The 22,339-nt window shown below is 38.6% G+C and overlaps 1 protein-coding gene across 1 annotated transcript in view; it reads left to right on the top strand.

Annotated features, from left to right (window-relative positions):
- Nucleotides 1-22,339, top strand: part of klhdc8b (kelch domain containing 8B) — a 66,172-nt gene that overhangs the window by 34,152 nt on the left and 9,681 nt on the right. Inside the window, exon 4 of the mRNA XM_052017175.1 lies at nt 21,859-21,960. Coding sequence (XP_051873135.1) covers nt 21,859-21,960 — 102 coding nt within the window. The remainder of the gene's footprint in view (nt 1-21,858; nt 21,961-22,339) is intronic.

Below are 22,339 nucleotides of genomic sequence, written 5' to 3'. Positions count from 1 at the left end.
TGGTTTAACTTCCCAGAATGCAACACGTGTCTGAGTTAAATTGCTTAATCTTATTAAGTAAATTTGTTTGGAAAAAATTGTTTTATATTTTGCAAAAAAAATCCTTAAAAATAATTCCTTTACTGATGTGGCTTGGCTTAATTTTGATTTCCAAAGGGCACTTTGGTTGATTTTCCAAAAGGCCTTTTCAGGCTTCATCCTGCACCATCCCATAGAAAGTACAGCTGGCTAAGTTCAGGCCAAGTACAGAGGAAATGGCTCTCATTGTTAAATTCTGAACTGTCCATAGGCATCATTTGCATTGCATTCACTCCTGGTGAGGAATTAATAGTTGCTGATTGAAGCAAGCCATTACTTGTACAATTTCCAATAAAGTGAGAAAGAATTTGTTACTTGATATAACAGTTCCAAGAGCTTTACTCTAAACCAATTCCATCATATTCCTATATGATGGTAAGGCAACGTCTATGGAGGGAAATAATGGAGTAGGAATATCTATGGAGGCATAGATGCTGCCTGACCTACTGAGTTCCTCCAGCATTTGGTGTGTGAGTTGCTCCAGATTCCAGAATCTGCAGAATCTCTCATGTCCCCATTATATTCCTCCTCATTCTCTTGTGACTTAGAAGGAGGCCATTTGGCACATCGAGTCTATGTTGGCACTCAGTGCAATCACATCAATCACATTATTCCGCTTATTTCCCATGTAACCCATTCTCTCTCACATGCCTATTGACTCTACCTTGATTCTCCTATAACACACCCACACTAGGGGTAATTTTACTGAAACCAGGAGGAAACTGGTGTATCCAAGGGAAACCCAGGTAGTCATAAGGAGACACAAGAGACTGGAGATGCTGGAATCTGGAGCAAATAAAAACAAACTGCTGCAGGAACTCAGCAGGTCAGGCAGCATCTGTGGAGGGAAATGGACAGCCAATGTTTTGGGTCGAGACCCTTCATCTGGACTGAGCTCAGGGAGAATGTGCAAACTCCATGTTGGCAACATTACTCTTTGCTGCCAGGAAGAAATAAAGATTGTTTTTTGTGAATAGAATTAGATTTTCATGTGGATCTTCAGTACATTTGACATGTACTGTACATTTGCTCATCATTGATTTTTTACATAAGGCGATGACTTATGCCAGTACTGTTACTGTTTGCATTTTGTTTTGTTGTTTTGTTGTTGGGGCGGCATGGTAGTGTAGCGGTTAGCATAACACTATTACAGCGCCAGCAACCTGGGTTCAATTCCCGGCTGCTGTCTGTAAGGAGTTTGTACATTCTCCCCATGTCTGCGTGGGTTTCCTCCGGTTGCTCCGGTTTCCTCCCACATTCCAATGGAAGTTGTGGGCATGCTATATTGGCACTGAGAGTGGCGACACTTGTGGGCTGCCCCCCAGAACATTCTCAGTAACGCAAAAAAAACGCATTTCACAGTGTGTTTCGATGTACGTGACTAATAAATAAATATTTTATATCTTATATGTTTTCTTTTGTCATGAATATGACAGAACAGAAAATGTTATTTTGCAATCAGTCTGCATGAATAGATCGCAAATTTTCTCGACAAAACTAAGAAAAATTCTACTGCAAGGATCAGAGATTGCTTGAGAGAATCTTGAGCAATGGTTGCTTGATTCAAGGGCCACTGGAGTTTGTTGCAGTGCATGCTAGCAAGGAGTGAACTCACTTGTAACTTCTCTCAGTAATAACAAATTCTTTTCAATGTCTGCTGCCAGCAGCATAGACATTTATAAATTAACAAAGTCGAGTTTAGTTATGATTGATGGAATGCATTTTCACCTGGGTTACCAAAGTGATATTAAAATAAAGCCTTAATTCTTTCATGATGCGCCAAGTTAATTTGAATTCAGTTCTAGCCCTGTCTTGGCTGGAATTGAGCAGACACTTTGTCTAAATCATTTCTGTTGAAATGACAATTCAGCAGTTTGATTCCTTCTCGTAAGTAGGAAGCAATTCCAGAAATGCATTTACAATGTGTGGTACAAGAGCAGATGGATAGAAATAATATAGCAAGGAATAACGTGGGAAAATGATGGAATCTATTATTAAGGAAGTGGTAACAGGTCACCTGAAAATTAATACTACAATTGGACGGAGTCAACATGGATTTATAAAAGAGAAATCACGCTTGACAAGTCTGTTTGAACTTGTTCAAGGTTATCACCACCAGAATAAGTGCAAACCAGTTGATGTGATGTACTTGAACTTTAAGAAGCCACACAAAAGTTTATTAAGCAAAGGAGCACACAATATTTTGTATAATTGGTCAAGGTGGACTGCATAATTAAAGGTCAGAACACAGAGATAACTGGGGCGTTTTCAGGTTGGCAAACTGTGACCTGTGCGATGCCTCAGGAATCGCTGCCAGGACCCCAGCTGTTCACAATCTCTCTCAGTGATTTGGATGAGAGGATCACATGTAATATATTCAAGTTTGCCTATGATACAAGTCTGGGTGGCAGTGCAAATTATAAGGACACAGTGAGCTTTCAGGATAATAGAAACAGGCAGAGTGAATGGGCAAGAGCATGGCAGATGAAATATAATGTGAAAAGATGTGAGCTCATTCACTTTGGTATTAAGATAGAAAGGTAGAGTATTTTTATAAATGGTGAAAGATTGAAAGGTGCTGGTATTCAGAGAGACCTTGGTCTCCCTGAATCACTGAAAGCTGACGTGCAGGTTCAGCAACCAAATAGGAAGGCAGATGGTATGTTAGCCTTTATTGCAAAAGGATTTGAGTGCAAGAATAGAGACTTTATACCTAGAATATTATACCGGGTCTTCCTACGTAAGGAAGGCAGTGAAGGATCATCAGATTGACTCCTGAGGTGGCATGTTTCTCATACAAGGAGAGATTAAGCACATCAGGCCTTGAGTTTCGAGGAAAGAGGTGATATCATTGAAATGTACGAAATTCTTAAGGAGCTTGACAGGGTGAATGCAGAATTGATGTGTTCAATGGGCAGGGTTGGGAACCAGGGGTCATGGTCTCAAGATAAAGGATTGGCCATTCATGACTGAGATAAGGAAAATTCCTTCACCCAGTGGGTGATGAATCTTTGGAATTCACTACACAAGGTGGCTGCCAAGTATGTTGCTGAGTATATTCACGACAGATTGATAGATTTTTAGATATTAACAAAATTAAGGGATATGGCAATGGAGTAGGATCAGCCATGATTTCATTGAATGGTAGAGCATGAATGAATGGGTGGATGGCTGATCCCTGCTTCTATCTCTTATGTATTGCATAAAAGCACAATTTTGCATCATCTGCCAGTTGTACAAACTATCCAATTTTCATTTTCATTTGTCTGAATTTGGCTGTATCTTGAAGGCTGACGGCAATGCAGGCATAAAACCCACCTCCTAAACATTGCATCCAGTCTGCTTTCAGCAGCTGTCAAAGAGCAGGCTGAATCCTGGCCTGCACCATCATTTGTCAGCAGATTCATGCCTGAAACTGTCTTTATCCCTTCATCCAGGTACAGCCACATGTTAATTCTAAAATCCTTCAGCCTGTGCAAAGCTCGCCAAGATGTTTTTTCATTACTCTTTAAATGTCCACATTTTCAAACCCCTCCTTCTGACACACTCTTTAATTTTCCCTATCCCAGTTTTTATTGCCCATCATTAGCCTCATCCCTAAAATCAACAGATTACATTTAGAATTATGGATCATTGTGTATAAAATGCACAGAAATTGTGTGTACTGAGTGCAGGATTCTGTCAGACATCAAGGCAAGAAAAAACAAAATGGTAGTTGTAGGGTCCACCGTGACAATGTTGCTAGGGGAACAGTCTAAAGTTTTATGGCAGGCCCTCTGCAGATTAAGTTTGTTGTTGTTATTCAAATAAAGTTTCCAGTCACCAATGATCTCTCATGTGCCACGTGTGTCTTCCCTTTGCGTTGAAAGCAGACTACCTGTCCTCATCCTGGGAGAAGATTCAGAAATTCCAGGAACTATCCTCCCAAATGTTCTTCCTGAGGTTGGCAGTCAGGAAAAATTGTCCCCTTGGTGCAAGTCATAGGAATACCAGCCCTACACTCTTTCACATAAATCTAAATATGCATGCTCTAATCAGGGATATTTTCACAAATACTTTCTGATTTGAAAATTCACATTTAAATAGTTGTGAATAAAATCCAGGAATGAAAGGTAAAATGTAACTTCTCGCTGAGCTGTTTATTAACTGAGAGTACATCCTAAACAGTCTGCTGATGCTGAAGTGTATAAAATGCAAGTGAAGTTACGAATATTTAGACTTCAAAAATCACAGCTTTGTTTATTAACCTGCAAGTAAATTATCTCAGTGGACAACATTTATTTATTTGTTGCTTTGTTCCTTGCTGCTTTATAGTATGACAGGTCTGTTTGATTGATATAATTGCATTTTAAGGCTCTGTAATTTGTTTGATTTGGTCTGATTCAGTCCTTTGTAGATTGTCTCCTCTATAGACAGAATGGTTGGCCTGTTTCCAAATTGTCCCAGGATTTGGTTTGTAGATTACTTAAAAGTTCATTAGCCCTGTTAATGTTTTGCCCGTGAGTATATAGGATAAGCCCAAGCAATCCACGTTGGCAGGCAGATCCCATCATTGTCTGCTGATGGATGGGCCACTGTTTATGGGTGTTGTTGCAATTCCCACGGACCTTATACCAAGTTAAAATACATTTTGTCAAAGTGAATACAATAACCTGTATTTCCATTTGATGCCATCTGTTTTGCTAGTCTAAGCTGGCTGGCATCCAGAAATTGGACTCTGTTTCATTCTGGCAAAATTACACCCAAATTTGGGCTCTTTCCACTTTGTGCTGTCATTCCCAGTAACTAGAAGATCCACTTGGGATCATTATTTGAATACTAGTGGCAAATTTAATCTGCAGTAACTGGATAACTATTAGGGGATATGTGTAGCAGTATTTAAAAACCTACTCATATTGTAACAAGCAAAATGAAAACAGGAGATGCTAGAAATACTCAGTAGGAAGAGAAACAGTTAACATTTCAGGTTGAAGACCCTTTGCTAGAACTAGAGAGGAGAGAAAATAAAAGCTTGTTCAGCTGCAGGTGGGGGTGGCTGTGATAGTTTTACTTTTTATAAGTACTATCTTTTCTCTAAACCATCTTTACTGCCACAAACATCAAACAGAGGTTTGCATGATTATTATATTGGTTTCAATTAGGCTATTGAGAATTGCTCAATTCATGGTTTATACAACACAGCTGAACCAAGTTTGTGCATTGCAGATCTGTGTACTGCCTAATGAGGAAGAAACAAGCTCCCGATTCATTAGACACTGCAGTAAATCTTTGCTTAAATGACTGAATGGTATAAACTGAGGGCAATTAAAGTGACAATGCAGTGATTGATTAATCAATTAGAAAATTAACCCAGTTTTTTTTTATTCCACTGAGACTTTTTTTTCTGGACTAAGAGTACAAATAGTTTATCCTTGACCCCATAGGATAAAGTTTCTTGTTACAGTAATCCAAATGTATAATCTCTGGTATTTTGGACTCAAACCTATTGGTCTATATTTTCTCTGAAGAGCTAATTCATTAACTCCTGGATCCTAATTAGTCTTTCAAGGTCCTAGCAACAGTAAGTTCAAACCAAAAATAAGGATGTCTTTATTTCAGAGTCAAGATACTAAAGAACAAGAAGTTATGAGTTTCTCTGTACTTACAACTTTGCAATACCTTCTGCTGTAAGGTGTCTTAGTTCTCAAACACACTCATTCTCAAACAATCAGGTTAACCTGAAATACTGACAAGAATGCCAATAGTACCAATATGGTACTCTCAATGCAATTTCACTGGAGATCATGCACAAAGTTCAAGGAAACCCTGTGGAAAAAATACCTCATATGTTCACAGTGTTCACTGTCAAAGTCGACCCACACTTCTGGAAAGAATCAGACAGCAGCAGAACCAAAGAACTTACGATAAATGCTTTATTAGCTTTCGCTAGCGGGAGTGAGAAAAATACAGAGACAGAGTAACCATGTAACTCTAACTCTATACCGAGACCCACTCAAAGGAGGCTCAGCTACAGCGTATTTTTATACCCTTTTTCGTGGGAACACTAGGTGAGAAACTACTCTTACACAGGCAATTGTTTACATAAAGTTTCGAACATAACAAGATATAGGTATAAAAACTATTTCCCACTTGCACCTGCTATTTAAACTAGACATAACTAAATCACGCCATAATGAAATCATTCTTTACCTTGAAAATCCTTTCACAGAGAACCATACTAAAAAGCATACTATTAAACCTTACACTGCCATTTGTTAACCCTTGAGTTCCCAGCTATCTTTCACGTTCACTACATGTCTTCAATAACTGCAAATATTTCATATGATTATTTTGAAGTTTATAAGGATACCTATCAGTTTATTTCTTGGATTGTTATTTAATCCATGGAATTCTAGAGATGCTTTCTTGATGTAGTTTTTAGAATCCCTTAGTTCCTTTGTGCTGACTTTAAAATACAACTTCTCAATAGCTGATTAGATCCATTTGTTCAGCAATATTTCTTGATCAGGGTTGACCATATCTGGACTGGGAGATTGGTAAGTTTTCCAATTGGGTGGATAAATCCTAAATCCAATCACTTAGAAATCAATGCTGTGAATAGAACTTTTCACAAATTCTGACAGTATTTTGCAGCACCATAAGAGATGCCAGGGGAGGAACTACCCTGACTGAATCTTGAACGGCCCGGCTGCGAATGGGAGGATGGATCCTAACTGTTGGAGAAAGACCAAACATAGATGTAATGGGCCGGATGGCCTCCTCCTGTACTCTAGCAATTCTATGATTCATTGTGTTAAAAAGATCTGGATAACAGTTGTCCACTGTACAATGTGTTGCAAGAGAGTGGACTTCATAGCCCCTACAGATGGTCTTAGAATTGGTTAAAATCTTTTTATCATCTAATGGTTGCATAATGATCGTATCAAACTCTTGTTTTGAAGATGTGACCTCCCTTTTAGTGGAGCATAATCAGATTTATTATCATTGACATATGATGTGAAATTTGTTGTTTTGTGGCAGTAGTACAGTGCAAATACATAAAAACCCATAAATTACAAAAATAAATAAATAGTGCAAAAAAAAAGGAACAATGAGGTAGTGTTCATGGGTTCATGGATCGTTCAGAAATCTGATGGCAGAGGGGAAGAAACTGTTGCTGAATCATTGAGTTTTGGTTTTGAGGCTCCTGTACCTCCTCCCTGATGGTAGTAATGAGAAAAATGCATGTCCTGGATGGTGAGGGTCCTTTAATGATAGATGCCGCCTTCTTGAGGCACCGCCTCTTGAAAATATCCTCAGTGGTGGGGAGGGTTGTGCCTGTGATGGAGCTGGCTGAGTCTGCAGCCTCTTGCGATCCTGTGCGTTGGAGCCTCCATACCTGGCTGTAATGTAACCAGTCAGGATGCTGTCCACCGTACATCTATAGAAATTTATAAGAATCTTTGGTGACATGCCAAATCTCCTCAAACTCCTAACGAAGTAGAGCTGCTGGGGTGTCTTTTTCATGATTGCATCAATGTGTTAGGCCCAGTATAGATCCTCTGAGATGTTGACACCTTGGAACTTAAACCTGCTCACACTTTCCACTGCTGACCCCTCAATGAGGACTGGTATGTAGTCTCCTGACTTCCCCTTCCTGAAGTCCACAATCAGTTCCTTGGTCTTGTTGACGTTGTGTGCAAGGTTTGGAATGTAGCAGCATGCTGGGACAATTCACACTGCCACCTTCCCCCATCAAAGTTAAAGAATCACAAACCTGAATGGGTTTCTGCCTCACATTGTCATTTTTGACTGATGAGATAGTTCCATCCATGTCAAACCAACTCTGGGTGCTTGTTGAAAGGTACCTTTCTTACTTGAGTAATGAAATGCATTTCTCTTATAATACCAACATTTATACTTAAAATGTTGTCTTAGTTTTCTTAGTTTTACTGAATAACGTCCTGAGGTTCCTTCATCCTGTGCTTCGTAATCTTGACGTTCCTAACTGCTTGTTCTGAATATCTTAATAAAAAGCAAATGAAATAATTGGCTGAACAATAATGCTGCATTTATAATGGAACATCAGAGTATCAAACACTTTTAGGATTGTGAATTTTAACATTTTTTTACAAGCTACCCATTCAAATACATCTGGTTTGATTTTTAACTGAAAATCTATAGGGAAATTAAATTTTAATGGACAATTCACACATAAAATTGCTTCTGAGAAATGGCTTATACTGTTCAAATTACAATAACATGGTTTAATCTAGATTAGGATGCAATATTTTCTTACCATTATGAGTCTCTTCAACTATATTTTAAATGAATTATCACATTTCCTTCCTGTCCTTTTTTGCTCTGCCTGAATAAATAAACAGTGCGTTCATATGAGGTGGTGCATCGAGAAGAGATGCTATCTCACAGCTTCAGTGATCAGATTCCATCCCGACCTCTGGTGCTGCCTGAGTGAAATTTCCATGTTCTCCCTGTGATTGTGTGAATTTCTTATGGGTGCTCCAGTTTCCTCCCACATCCCAAAGATATGTAGGCTGGCAGGTTTATTATCTACCATCAATTGTCTATAATGTTTAGGAGAATGGTAACACTTTGGGAGGGAGTTGATGGGAATGCGGGGAGAATAGAAATTGGGACTAATGTAAATAGATCCTTGATAGTTGGTGTGGACAGTGTGCAGAAGGGCCTGTTTCTATGCTAGATGACTATGTTTTATCTAAACTTAAACTATATTGACATCAATTATAGTTTCACATGTTACTACATCAAGATCACCTCCATGATTTTCTCTCTCTACACTCTCTATCATCTTATTTCCCTTCTCCTGCCATATTTTATTACCCTTCACTTTGTTGTCAACCAGGTAAGACAGCAGTGATTCCAGAAGTTTATGTTTACATGCTAAAATTATGTATAACTACAAACCAAAATTGTATATTATTCAAGAGGACTGCAAGGAATTGAAATATTTCTTTCATACATGTGAAAAAAATCACACAAAGCCTCAGATTAGAAGAGCCTTCTAATTTCCAGCCCAAGTTTGTATTTAAACTGGTACTCTCTCTTATGAAGGATTTAATTAAGTGCAATAGAATATTGTTATTTTCAAGGATGATTGATGATAAATTGTAAAAGTGAAATTGTCTAATCAATTATCAAGTCATTTCTGATGACTGTACCATTCATTTGCTGTAACGTGAGACTGACTAGGTGATAAATATATATCTTACACTCTTCTTTCATAGGCATATGGGAATAGCTGGATGTAAAAGATCAAGATCCATGTAGTTTGCCTGCTATCTTCCTGGTAGCTACATGATTCAATGACAATGCCTAAGACATCACAACTATTGGGTCAGACTTGGGAACCAAATGGCTTTGCCTGACGATTTTCTTTTGTCCATATGAAATCTAGTGTTGAAACTGATTGTCCTATAATGAGCTGTCAGCCATTCATGGTTCAGCTTGTCTCGGAGATCTGAATATGCTCAACCAGTTGAGGGGATGTAGCAGGATGTGCCCAGCACAATATGGCCCAGTGTGGACTGAACTGATAAATGTTTAATTGCCTGTGTAAATACAAGAGAAAACACAAAAAAAAGACAGCAGAGGAAGTGTTAGCTTAAAGGTGAGAACTAATGGAAGAAGTCGACTGCCTTTCATGCCATTCTTTTGGACTTTGCCTCAGATGTTTTCCAGAGGTTCAGCTCTGCAAACTGCCATTGAATGTGAATGTCATGTTGCTGAGTGTATGTCTGCACTTGATAATTGTACCCAGGGCAATGAACAGAAACTCTTATCACTGCATTTCAGATTGAATAAATCACATGCTCCCACAGGATCTTTTAGACCTTGGAACAAAAACCATCAGGCTGCAGCTTCGGCTGTAAAATACCATGTATTTATTCAACAGAAAATAAATAAGCAAATACTTGTAAACCCTTACAGTGGACTTACCAGCATAGCAGATTTCCAGAATATAGAATTATGCAGGTGGTCTTGCCCTCTGTGCTAACACTCAGAGTGAAATGGGAATGTATGAATTACATATGAAGGAAGTTTGAAAGTATGCGGCCCTTGTTTTGATGCAGGAATTGCAGCAGTGCTGGAAGCAATGTAACAATGACCAGACAATCTGATTTTGGTTAAAGGACAGATCCTGAGCAAGGCAATAGGGTTAACTCCCCATACTATTCTTTGAAGGATATCTCCCTCAGAGTAGGACTTGGATGAAAATTAAAATGTGTCACCTTCAAATGATATTCTTAATCAAGAAGTAACTAGAAAGCGGATTTGGTGCGTGAAACATGTGTTGCGTATAGCACCATCGCCTACTCAGATTCCCTGCAAAAAATCATGAAATTGGGCAAAAATACATCGGAAGTGTTTTGTGTGTGAAATTGTGCACTAAAACAGGACCTATGCATTTCCCGTCAGGGCTGCATGAAGAAATTGTGGCTGCTGTGCCAATGCGAAGCTGATCGCAGGGATTTTAAAGTACTCTTTCCATGACAGTCAAAAAGCAGCCACAGAAAAGGCTGCCGTGGAGGTGAGGGAAAATGTGAGAGAGGGGACACAGCAACCTCTCCTCTGTACAGGCACCCACTAGGTGATGAATAACAACAATTCCATTCCACCACCTGTTCCCTGGCCCAATACTTTTCCCAAAAATATTTGTCTTCTTTCATTTTAAAGACATTTTAATAGATTCTGCTTCCATTATTTCAGATGTTGCTTCCCATACGACAAATGGCCTACAAGTGCAGGTGACCAAGACAACCATGACAGTAGCAAGCAGAGCAAATTTGATTTGTACTAAATATCTGCAAACAGTGAAGGTAGAACCAATGGTGCATATTCCATAACCTTGACCATTGTAAACTGAAGCTGGCAAGTCTTGTTTGCAAGATATTAATGTCACGGTACGATTAAAGCCTTTAATTGACAAGTCTTTCCTGAACCCTGCATGACGTATTTCTAGCTTCTCTGTGAGTGAACGGTAAAGATTATAGGTCATCCCCAAAAACTCCATCCCTAAAGTTTCTGCTGGCGGTGGAGTAAACGTGAACTGCATGGCTTGTGACATCACTTGATGTGTGACTGATATTGGGAAGGCATTAACCTCACTGTAGTGTGGAACTGTGTGTGGAGGTGCCCGGGCAAGCTTCCCAATGGATGAGATTTCTCTACGATAATTAGTGATAATTCCTGCCAGGTAACATTTCTGGCCATGAAAAATTAATTCCATATGTTGAAAACTCATTCCCTCAAAAATTAATGTTGCAGATTTTTTTAAACTTTAGTTCAATAAAAATTATTAGAACTCCCCACTGATTAGCATCTGAAAAATCTCTGCACAACCAGAAAGTATCCTGGGTAAAACTATTTTTATGCATGAGTTGCACATAAAAATGTGCAAATGGATCCAATTTCTAGGCTAATATGTTTAAAAATAGGCACAGGATACTTGCTTTTGAATTTACTGACTTGGCTCCATCATGAATCTGGATTAATTTATTCTAAACACTTGATATGAACTCTGGGACAATCCCTCATCTTATATGAGCTGCCAGCTAGCAGCTGCTGGAACAATCCAATTGTTACCTGTTAGTGACACCACTTTGTAAATGTAAGCATAGCAATGAGGCAAATTACTTTTCAGAGCATGTATCCATCTGTGTTTTCCTGAAAGCTACAGAAGTCCAGTCAGGTTGTGCTGCCAATGCAAAACCTCAATCGGTCATATGAGAGAAATAACTGGAACTTAGCCCACAATTATCCACTCCTGTTTTCCCAAAAGTGAAATCCTACTATTCTAGGGCTGGTGATTTACAGCAGGCTACACCACACTTTGTAAATCATCCCGGTTTGTAGATGTAGTGACAAGAAATAGCAAATTACATCATAGCTGAAAAAGCTTATTTTTTGTGTCTTTGGGTAAGATGGCACATTGGCACTCTTTAGTTCTCTCCACTAGATCATTAAGAACAACGTTTCTCACCTTGGCCTTTGCAGGGAAGGTATCTTGGCTTTTGTGTAGTTGTGCAGAGACTTTTCAGATGCATGTCAGTGGAGCATTCAAATACTTTTTACTAAACTAAATTAAATAAAACTCTTTTAGTTTTTAAAAGAATCTGCAGCATTAATTTTCTTCTGTGGGAATGAGCTTTCAACATGTGGAATTAATATTTCATGGCTGGAGAAATTGTTCAGTAGGAATTATCACTAATTATCCAAAGAAGTCGTTCAGCAGTAATTAACGCAAAATACGCCACTTGAACTAATTTTAACTTTTTCCAGTTGTTTTTGGAGATGCTGTTCAGTAATTTATCCCTGGATATAATGTTAATGATAGGCTTGCATCAGCATTTCCACCGAAATAATATTTGTGCCAAATCCATTACTGAGGAGACAAAAGATACTCCCTGTGATGCAGGGCACTTCCGACTTCACATGTGCATTAGACAGAATTTGTTGCCCTGTGTACCTTATGATAACAGTGGGTCCATGCCTTCCTTCCTTGCCATGTCCTTGGATGCTCCACACTGGCAAATCTCAATCCTTCATCACTTTTCTTTCCCAGTCTTCTGCTGCTCCTCCTCTTCGATAACCTTAACGCTTTCCCCAGGCCTGGCTTGGCGTCCTCCAAATGGTGCCTTGTGCTTGTCTCTGCTTCCCTGTAAGCAACAGTCTCCGTCCCTGCCCTTCCTGGTCTTACATAGAATCAGATCAGCTCATCTTCCTTCATTCACCCCATACTGCTCCCAGCTCTGAGCCTCTGAACTGTAACGGTGGACTTCCATCACCCCTTTCCCCATTTACGTCCAAAATGTGAATTTGCTTGAAAAATTGATATATGTTGTTGCCCAGCGGAGACACGTATGAAGGGTAAGTAACACCTTTCCTCTTAATGAAGCTTCCCTGTCCGTCTTTCCTTTCTACCATTTGCCCCACTCCAGCTAGCGTGAGATGCTGTAAGCTGCATTTCTAACTCACACCTGGTTTACAGATGAGGGCTCTCTTCCTAATCCTCTGGCAGCTTCCCTTTTAATCGTCTCACTTTGCTTCGCTCCTCACACCACTCATTTACAAATTTAATATTCCCCCAAGCTAACCGAGATTAAGGCTAGCATTAGAGTAAAAGCTAACACAGATGCAAGCAGAATAGTATACTTGAGAACTGGGAGAGTTTTAGGAACCAGAAATAAAATGATGCAAACCATGGAATATCGATAAATTGGTATTGGTATTGGTTTATTATTGTCAGTTGTACCAAGGTACAGTGAAAAACTTGCATACCGATTATACAGGTCAATTCATTACACAGTGCAGTTACATTGAGTTAGTACAGAGTGCATTGATGTAGTACAGGTAAAAACAATAACAGTACAGAGTAAAGTGTCACAGCTACAGAGAAAGTGCAGTGCAATAAAGTGCAAGGTCACCGCAAGGTAGATCGTGAGGTCAGAGTCCATCTCATCGTGTAAGGGAACCGTTCAATAGTCTTATCACAGTGGGGTAGAAGCTGTCCTTAAGTCTGGTGGTACCTGCCCTCAGACTCCTGTATCTTCTGCCCAATGCAAGAGGAGAGAAGAGAGAAATTGGCAAGGAAGAGGACACAAATTGTTAGAACTTCAACAGCTTTGTAAAAGGAGGGAGCTCAAAAAGGAGCTTGAGATGTTTCAGTTTATTAGAGGAGGTGTTTAAGTGCCTGATTATAGTATTATTGATAACCTTGCTGTTGTTATTACAGCAAAGTTGTTTCTACAGACGTTCAGTGGAGAAGGAAAGGTATAATGTGACTAAAATCTCTCTGATAACAGGTTAATAGTTCTCATTCAGATTTGCCTGACTTCCGTAACATCAGGTAGAGGCAGAGAAACTGTAGTGAAAGGAAGCACAGGAAATGTTGAAACATGATGCTAAGTATCAGTTGCAAATTGTCACATTTGTAGAAACCAAGAGTGCCTAATCCTATAATAACAGGGGTTATGGGGCTTCAGGTAAGTGTTGGACATGGGCTGCAGAAGTTCCATTGTTAACATGGAGCCTTGCTTGACTGCAATAAAAATAGTTTAGCGTTTAAATGTACTAATCTGTAGTCTTGTGAATCTCCATGCTAGGTGGGCAGGATAATTGAAATCATTATTGTTTACTAACTTAGCCTTTTCTTCCCTCTTGATTCACTGAATGCCAGCACATATGAAACTTTAGCTGTTTTGTTTTGTTTACCTACCCATTTTTATCTTTGTACCTTTTTAAAGCAATGGCAATCACCATTATCAAAAGCTGCACTGTGAATGACACAAACCATTCTCCCTGTAGAGACATAACTCATTCCCAATCTGCATAGCTCTCAATAGTCCAGTCATGGTTTGGACTGGAGGCTGGTCTAACCTAAGCATTTAAATTTCTAATAATACTTAATCTTAAATATGCATCTTCTTCTTGGATGTGCCTCCATCTATGATTGACTTTATTCTGAAAAGCATTGGATAAAGACAGATTAGTTCTCAGAGCATGGATTCTTCTAAGCTCTTAAATTCATGATTCAATTTCCACGGTGACCTTTCCAAATGAAAAATGATCACAATGACAGAAATCAATTGGGAGTAAAAGGGCAGTCTTTCTTCTCCTTCTTCTCATATTAACTTTTCAGGAGATATTAGAATATAATTCTGACAGATATGCCTGCAATGTTCATATCATCAAAAATTAAACTATATACTTAATAATCAGTGGGGATTGAATGATTGCAAGATTCCAGATTATAACCCCAGCATTAACTTGTGAACCATTACCTTTATTTCCATTAGAAGTGAGTAGCATCAGTGAAGTTTTCAACCCTCTTATTGCAATGTTGTGTACTGCCTTTGGATACAAATTATATTTTTGTTTATAAAAAATGTGTATGTTGATAATAAAATTTCTGTTGCATCTAATTCCACTTCAAAGCCAAAAAAGGATAGAAATAGAGTATTTTAAATCATTTCTTTCCTAATCTCAACATTTTCCAAAACATCCCATGCAGCAACTACAGATACCAAGCGCTGGCCTTGTGTGATGTGCAGCTCTGCATGGCTTTGAGGGCAGAAGTTACCCCATTATAGGAAGGATGTGGAGGCTTTGGCAAGGATGCAGAAGAGGTTCACCAGGATGCTGCCTGGATTAGAGGGCAGGTGCTATAAGAAGAGGTTGGACAAACTAGCGTTGTTTCCTTTGGAGCAGCAGAGGCTGAGGGGAGGCCTGATAGAAGTTTATGAAATTATGGGAGGTGTAGATAGATAGCCAATATCTTTTTCCCAGAGTTGAAATGTCTAATGCTAGAGGGCATGCATTTAAGGTGAGAGGGAGAAAGTACAAAGGATATGTGCGGTCAAGTATTTTTACACAGAGAGTGTTGGGTGCCTGGAATGCACTGCCAGGGGTGGTAGTGGAGGCAGATACGATAGCGGTGTATAAGGCGCTCTTAGATAAGCACATGAGTATGCAGAGAATGGAGGGATATAGACCATGTGTAGGCAGAAGGGATTAGTGTAATTAGGCTTCATTAGCTTAACTAGTTTGGCCTGTTCCTGTGCTGTACTGTTCTATGTTCTATTGACTCAGGGTATATGGTGGTGGTGCAGTGGTTAAATTACAGGACTAGTAACCTAGAAGCAGCTTGTGCATCAAAGGCCGTTTTCACTGTTTCTAATATGTTTCTGATGATCAAACAAGATTAGACACAGTTGAAACGCATTTGAATGATTTAAAAAATTTAAAGATTATTAAGTTCACTTAAAACCACATTAAACATTAAAATTGAGATAAAAGAATAACTTATTGTCAGTTACCTTTCAGTGAAAGTTCACAATCCCTTTCAAGTGAATGGCACTGTGTAAGATGGCATCAGTGTAAAGCTGGGAGGACAGATACAAGTAGTATCTGACTCCCAGTTCAGTACATTACAGAATGCCCCTGGACTAATAGTGAGACCAGGAGCGTTGCAAGAGGTCGGATGCACCCACACCTAACCTGCAGCATTTTCTGTACCTCTGTGCTGCTGTGCAAAGGCGAAGAAGTCTGGATTGTGCTGGTGCACACAATACAGCCAGCCTGCAGTTCTGTAGGGAATCACCCGCTAGCCTTCAGCACTATACAGCCCCTTGACTCATTAGAAGTTCTGTCACCATGGAATACATGTTAATGGCTATTTTTGAAAGCTGTTTCATGCTCCTGCCATTTCATATCATGTTGCTGTTGAATCACTATTGTTATGTGAGATCCATTCTTCAGTATATTTTCCCTATGCATTTCCTCCTGCTCACAACATATCTGTTTTAAACACATTTTGTTTTGCTTTTATTATAGCACACTTGACATCAGATACAGACTATACCTTAAGTTATTTTGGGAAAAAGAATACAGTTCAGTTCTTACCTTCCACTGCATGATCACAACATCCAGGGCAATGGTTAAGCTATCAAATACACATTTTCCTGGTTCATTGTTCAGCATAGGCAGAGAAACAAGAATCTCCAAGGGAAACTCATTAATTAATGATTCATACTAACACTTTGCAGTCGAAGATACTTGATAACAGTTTGAAACCGTTTCAGATTTCGTACCTAAATGACTTAAGTTACTGAGGGAAACATATGAAAATCTTTTTGTTAACCCTGTGTTTGTTTCTGAAATTTGTCCATAAAACATAGGAAATCGATTTTAGAAAAATATCTACTTGGAAATGTTTATTTGTTTGCTTTACTCTTTTCTTTGTAATTTTCTGATCTAATTTTACACATCTCATTATGTTACCATTTTATCTTATTCATGAGCCAAAGAAATCTGTTGAGCCTTTACTCCCAATAAAATAAATCTTAAATAATGAACACACACTTGTTCCTATTTTAGGACGATTTATATCTTAAAATATTGTGCTTGATTTCATTCTAAAATTTAAAAATTATCCCATTTCCAGAGATCAATTTAGATTGCAAGACAAATAATGTTATATACCTTTGGCATAATTATTTCGCTGTATAAAACTTCCTACCGTACACACCTTTGGGTTTGTACATCGCAGACTGGGCCTTTAAGAAATACAAATTGATTACCCCCTTAAACTTTCCTTCTGAAGTGCAGATCAATTTATCTAATTATTTTCAGTTTCAGAAACAATTTCTGACTAGGTCTGAGAATCAAAAACCTGCAAATGCTTGAAATCTGCAATAAAAACAGAAAATGTGAGAAACACTGAACAGGTCAGGCTGCATCTGTGGAAAGAGAAATAGTTAATGTCTCTTCAGAACTTGGAAAGATTTTCAACCTGAAATGTTAACTCTTTTCACAGATGCTGTCTGATCTGATGAGTATTTCCAACATTTTCTGTTTTATTCTGGGTGTCATAGTTTTACAAATATGAGCTTGTGAAAGTGAAAGTTTTAAATCCAATTTTGTCACCATGCTGTTTTATTTGAGATACATTGATGTCTGCAGATTAGAACTTAAATTCTGCACACCATGGAAGATTTTACTGTGTTTTTCCAACTTTGGTTGCACCTTAGCCATGTAAAGTAATTTAACGAAGAAGAAGCACTCTTGGTAACCTTGTCCCATTCTAAGGTGTACGGTTCTCTCCTGGAAAGGAAAATGAGGAAAAAAAATCCCTGATGTGTTTTTCTTTGAAAGCAAAATAGGTTAATTCTGTCAACTTCTGATTCCCTTCCATACCATGGGCAAATGTCCACTCACATTTAAGAAAACTAAAAGTTAATAAGTCTGAATGGCTAGAAATTGTATCAGAAAGTGCATCATTTTTGTTCATATTGCAAAGGAATTTAATCTGCTAATCCCAATCCTGCAAGTGTTGCAGATATCAGTTATCAAATGTTTCTTGCTCATGAAGCACTGATGCACACAGGTTTCCAGACATGCATGCAGAGAGACTTGTTGTCACTTGTGCAAAATTTATTTTTGTATTTGTGCTTTTGAATAAATTAATGGGGAGTAGCTTTACTGGTCTTGTTGCTGTTGAATATGATGCATAGATCCTTAATTAGGTAGGTTCCCTTTAAGGTTTTTCATTATCCCTCACTCTCGATTCCCCCGACCTCTCTGCTGATATCTTTCAGGAAGCCATCAATAGATCCCTGCCTGCTTACAACTCTTGCCCCCAACATGAGCATAACAACCACCCTCTCCCCTACTTCCCTGCTCCACCCACCATCCCTTGACATGATCAACATCCCTCCCTAATTTCACACTGAACCCAGATCCTACCCTTGCTCCTGATTTCACCTCCTCCCAGCAAGGACCAACCTTCCCTTTCACCCCTCAACCATCAATCTGCCACATCCTACCCTCACCCCATACCCCAACTATACAATTATGGTGGGCTGAAGGGCCTGTATTGTGCTGTATTGTTCTATGTTCTATATCTATGCCGTTATGCTTATATTCAGCAAAGCAAAAAGATGTTGTCTGTTGAATGAAATATTGAGTTAAGCTGTTAGAAAATTCAATCATAAGTGCTGCTGTTTTTGGAAAGAGTTAACATTACTGTTTTTGCATTGCAGTAGGAAACAAACAGTTGTCATCAATCAATGCCGGCTTGTGTCTCAGGCAGCATCTCACAGTTTTCAAGTAAACTCAATTATAATTTTCACCAAATGTAATACAAGCAAAGTCTGCTACTTTAACAAATTCATTGTGTCTTTTATACTTGCACAAGGACCTCGAATCAATTAAATTCAGAAGCAGCAGACTCCTTCCCGGCCAGCTGGATGCCAGGGAAGACTGTGATAGGCTGGGGGTCAAGTTGTTAGGTTTGTGATTCAAATCTCAGTGCTGCCCTCATATAGATCACAGCTGGTTAGAAACATAGAGAATAGGGGTGGTCGTAGGCCATTCAGTCCTTTGGGCCTGCTGTAATATTCAACACAATCATGGCTGATTATCCACTTCCACACCTTCTCCCCAAATCCCTTTGATTCCTTTAGCATTAAGAACTATGTCTATCTTGTTCTTGAATATTCACCATCTGGCTGAAGTAATTTTTCCTAACTTTGGTTCCAAGTGATACACTCTGTATCCTTAGGCTGTGTTCCCCTTCTTATGGGCTCTCCAGACATTGGGAACATGATCCCTGTATCTAGTGTGTCTAGTTCTATTAGAATTGTATAAGTTTCTATGAGATCCCCTCTCATTCTTCTGTACCCCAGTGAATACAGGCCTAATTGACCTAACCTTTCCTTACTTGCCAGTCTGGTAAATCTCCCCTCCATGGCAAGAACATCCTTCCTCAGATTAGGAGATCAGAACTTCAGCTACGGTCTCACCAAGGCCCCGCATATCCTTGCTCCTGAACTCAATAAAGCTGCATGTATTATTTGCAATAAAGCTGAATGTATTATTTACCTTCCTAACAGCTGCTGCTACTGAATGTTGGCTTTCAGTGACTGATGTATAAGGACACTGAGGTCTTATTGCACCTTCTCTTGTCCTAATCTATCACCATTCAGATAATAATGTGTCTTTGTTTTTTTAGGACCATAGTGAAGAACCTCATATTTCTCCATGTTAAACTGCATCTGCCATGCATTTGTCTATTCGCCCAACTTATCTAAATCACTTGGGAGCCCCTTTGCATCTTCCTCACAGTTCACACCTCCCTTCAACTTTGTGTCATCTTCACACTTCAAGATATTACATTTAGTTTCCTTATCCAAACAATTGATATGTACTGTGAATAGCTAAGGATCTGTGGCACCTCACCAGTCACTGCCTTTTTTCCAATAAAGGACCTGTTCATTCCTTCTCTCTGTTTCCTATCAGTCAACTAATTCTCAATCCGTGTCAATATATATTACCCCCAGTCCCATAGGTCCCTAAAGGACTTTACAATCTACCTCGTTATGGCCTTGCACCTTACTGTCTGCCTGCATTGCACTTCCTCTGTCACTGTAACACTTATTTTGCATTCTGCTATTGTTTTCCCTTGCACTACCTCAATGCACTGGTGTGATCTGTATGGATGGCATCCAAAGCAAAGTTTTTCACTGTACCTCTGTACATGTGACAATAATAAACCAATTTACCAATGTGCTTTAATTTTGTGCAATATCCTCTGATGTAAGATTTCTGAAAGTTCAAATACACCATACATTTTTTATTCTACTGGTTACAAAACTCCAGTAGATTTGCAAAGCATGATTTCCTTTTTATAAACCCATGCTGAATGTTCAATCCTGTTAATGCTTTCCACGTTTTCTGTTATTACATATTTTATAGTCGATTCTGTAATACTTACCACTACTGACATTAAGCTTACTGATCTGTAACTCCCTGTTTTTTTTCTCTTTTTTAAATATTGCCATCATATTTGCTATCTACCAATCTGTAAAAATTGTTTGAGAGTCTAAAGGATTTTGGAAGATGACCACCAATGAATTAATTATTTCCAGGACCGCTTCCTTTACTACTCTGCGACATGGATTATCAGTGCTTAGGAATTTGTCAGCCTTTATCCTCATCTCCATTTCTTTACTAATACTGATTTCCTAGGTTCCTCTCTTTCTCTAAATTGTTGGTTCCCTGAGAGTTTATCTGTGCACTCCTATGTGAAGATAGAACCAAAGTATGTGTTTACTTGTTCTGTTATTTCTTTCTTCTCAATTGTAATTTTCACCAGAGTAGACTGCAGGGACCTTTATTTCTCTTCACTAACCTTTTCCTGCAAGCTTACTCTTATACTCCATTTTATTCTCTTAATGTTTTTGTCTTCCTTCGCTGAATTTTAAACTTTCTCCAATCCTTGTTCCTACTATTTTCTTGGAAATTTTATATGCCTCCCCTTTGCTTCGATTATCCCTAATTTCCCGATGCTAGCTCTCTTTCCTGACATTTTTGTGCCAGACAGGAATAAATAATCATTGTAATTCATGCATGTATTCTTTATATATTATCCATTGCCTAACTACCAACAACCCATTTAATAAAGTTCATCCTGGATCATAGCCAATTCGCACCTCCTCATAGTTTTCTTTGATCCTAGTTCCTTATTCTAGTACTTCATTCTCCAACTTACTGACGAAGTATATCATGTTATGATTACTCTTCCCTAAAGGACCCCACACAGCAAAATCATTAATTATTCCTTATGTCATATTCTCTGTTCCCCCATTCTCCTTCTACCCTGCACTAATAATTGTGTCTTCAAACAAGGCTTAACCAAATCTACATAACCCCAGTCCTGATACTTACTGGGAGTAGATCATCTGGGTTTGTGAATGTAAAATCCCTCTGTGGACTACCTGGAGGACAAATGAAAAGGATAATGTATTGTTACATTATTTTAGGAAACCTGATGTCCTTACTCACCGTGAGAGTGGAAGTTAATTTATTTCATTAAAAAGACCAGACTATTCAAATTGAGAGCTCAAAGTAATTGACATATTTAAAAAAAGGAAAACCTCAGGGCCTTGATCTGCAAGTCAATTCAAGTCAGACTTAGCCAAAATGAATGTTAATGTATCTCAATGGGAAAAAATAATTTGATGATTAACCTACATTTTCTTAGATTATATTAATAAGCAAATGAAATTGCAATGATGATTGCTTCTAATTTACCATAGATTGAAATTGCAGTCATATATTTAATGACTGGCAGATAAAAATATCACATTCACTAAATATTCATAGCAACATTTCAGTTACTGGGTATATACTCAACACCTTTCCTCTTCATCAGCATTTGTAGTGTCTCCTGTTTAATAAAGGTTTACTTTTTATTTTTAGGAAACTGGTTGAAACAGACCCGTTCCACACGGATGAGAGAGAAACGTGCAGATTTTTCTGTGGGCCACGTTGGAGGAAGAGTGATTGTCGTTGGTGGTCTAGGTAATATTCCTAAGAGGGAAGGAATAGCCATCACTCTCCCACTCGTGTGTGACAGCATACCTGGTGACCAGTCACTGTATTCTGTCCCTGAGCTAAGGTGGTTAAATCAATGGGAAAGGGACCTAGGGGGCAAAAGGATAAACAATTTGAGGGTCATAGGAAGAGGAATTCAGGAAAATGGATAGAATTATGTTTAATAAAAGATATGAATGGCAATAGAAAGGAGGTAAAGTAAATGGCAATAGGGTATGAATTGTACAAAACTATAGATATGTCTACATAAAATAGAAACAGAAAATGCTGGAAATGCTCAACAGGGCAGGCAACATTTGGTGAGAGTAGCAGAATTAACTGAATTAACAAATGATCTTTCAGTGGA

Source organism: Pristis pectinata, chromosome 6 (genome assembly GCF_009764475.1).
Source record: "Pristis pectinata isolate sPriPec2 chromosome 6, sPriPec2.1.pri, whole genome shotgun sequence".
Lineage (NCBI taxonomy): Eukaryota > Metazoa > Chordata > Chondrichthyes > Rhinopristiformes > Pristidae > Pristis > Pristis pectinata.
The sequence above is the reverse complement of the archived record's forward strand: the minus strand, read 5'-3'. Positions and strand labels throughout refer to the sequence as shown.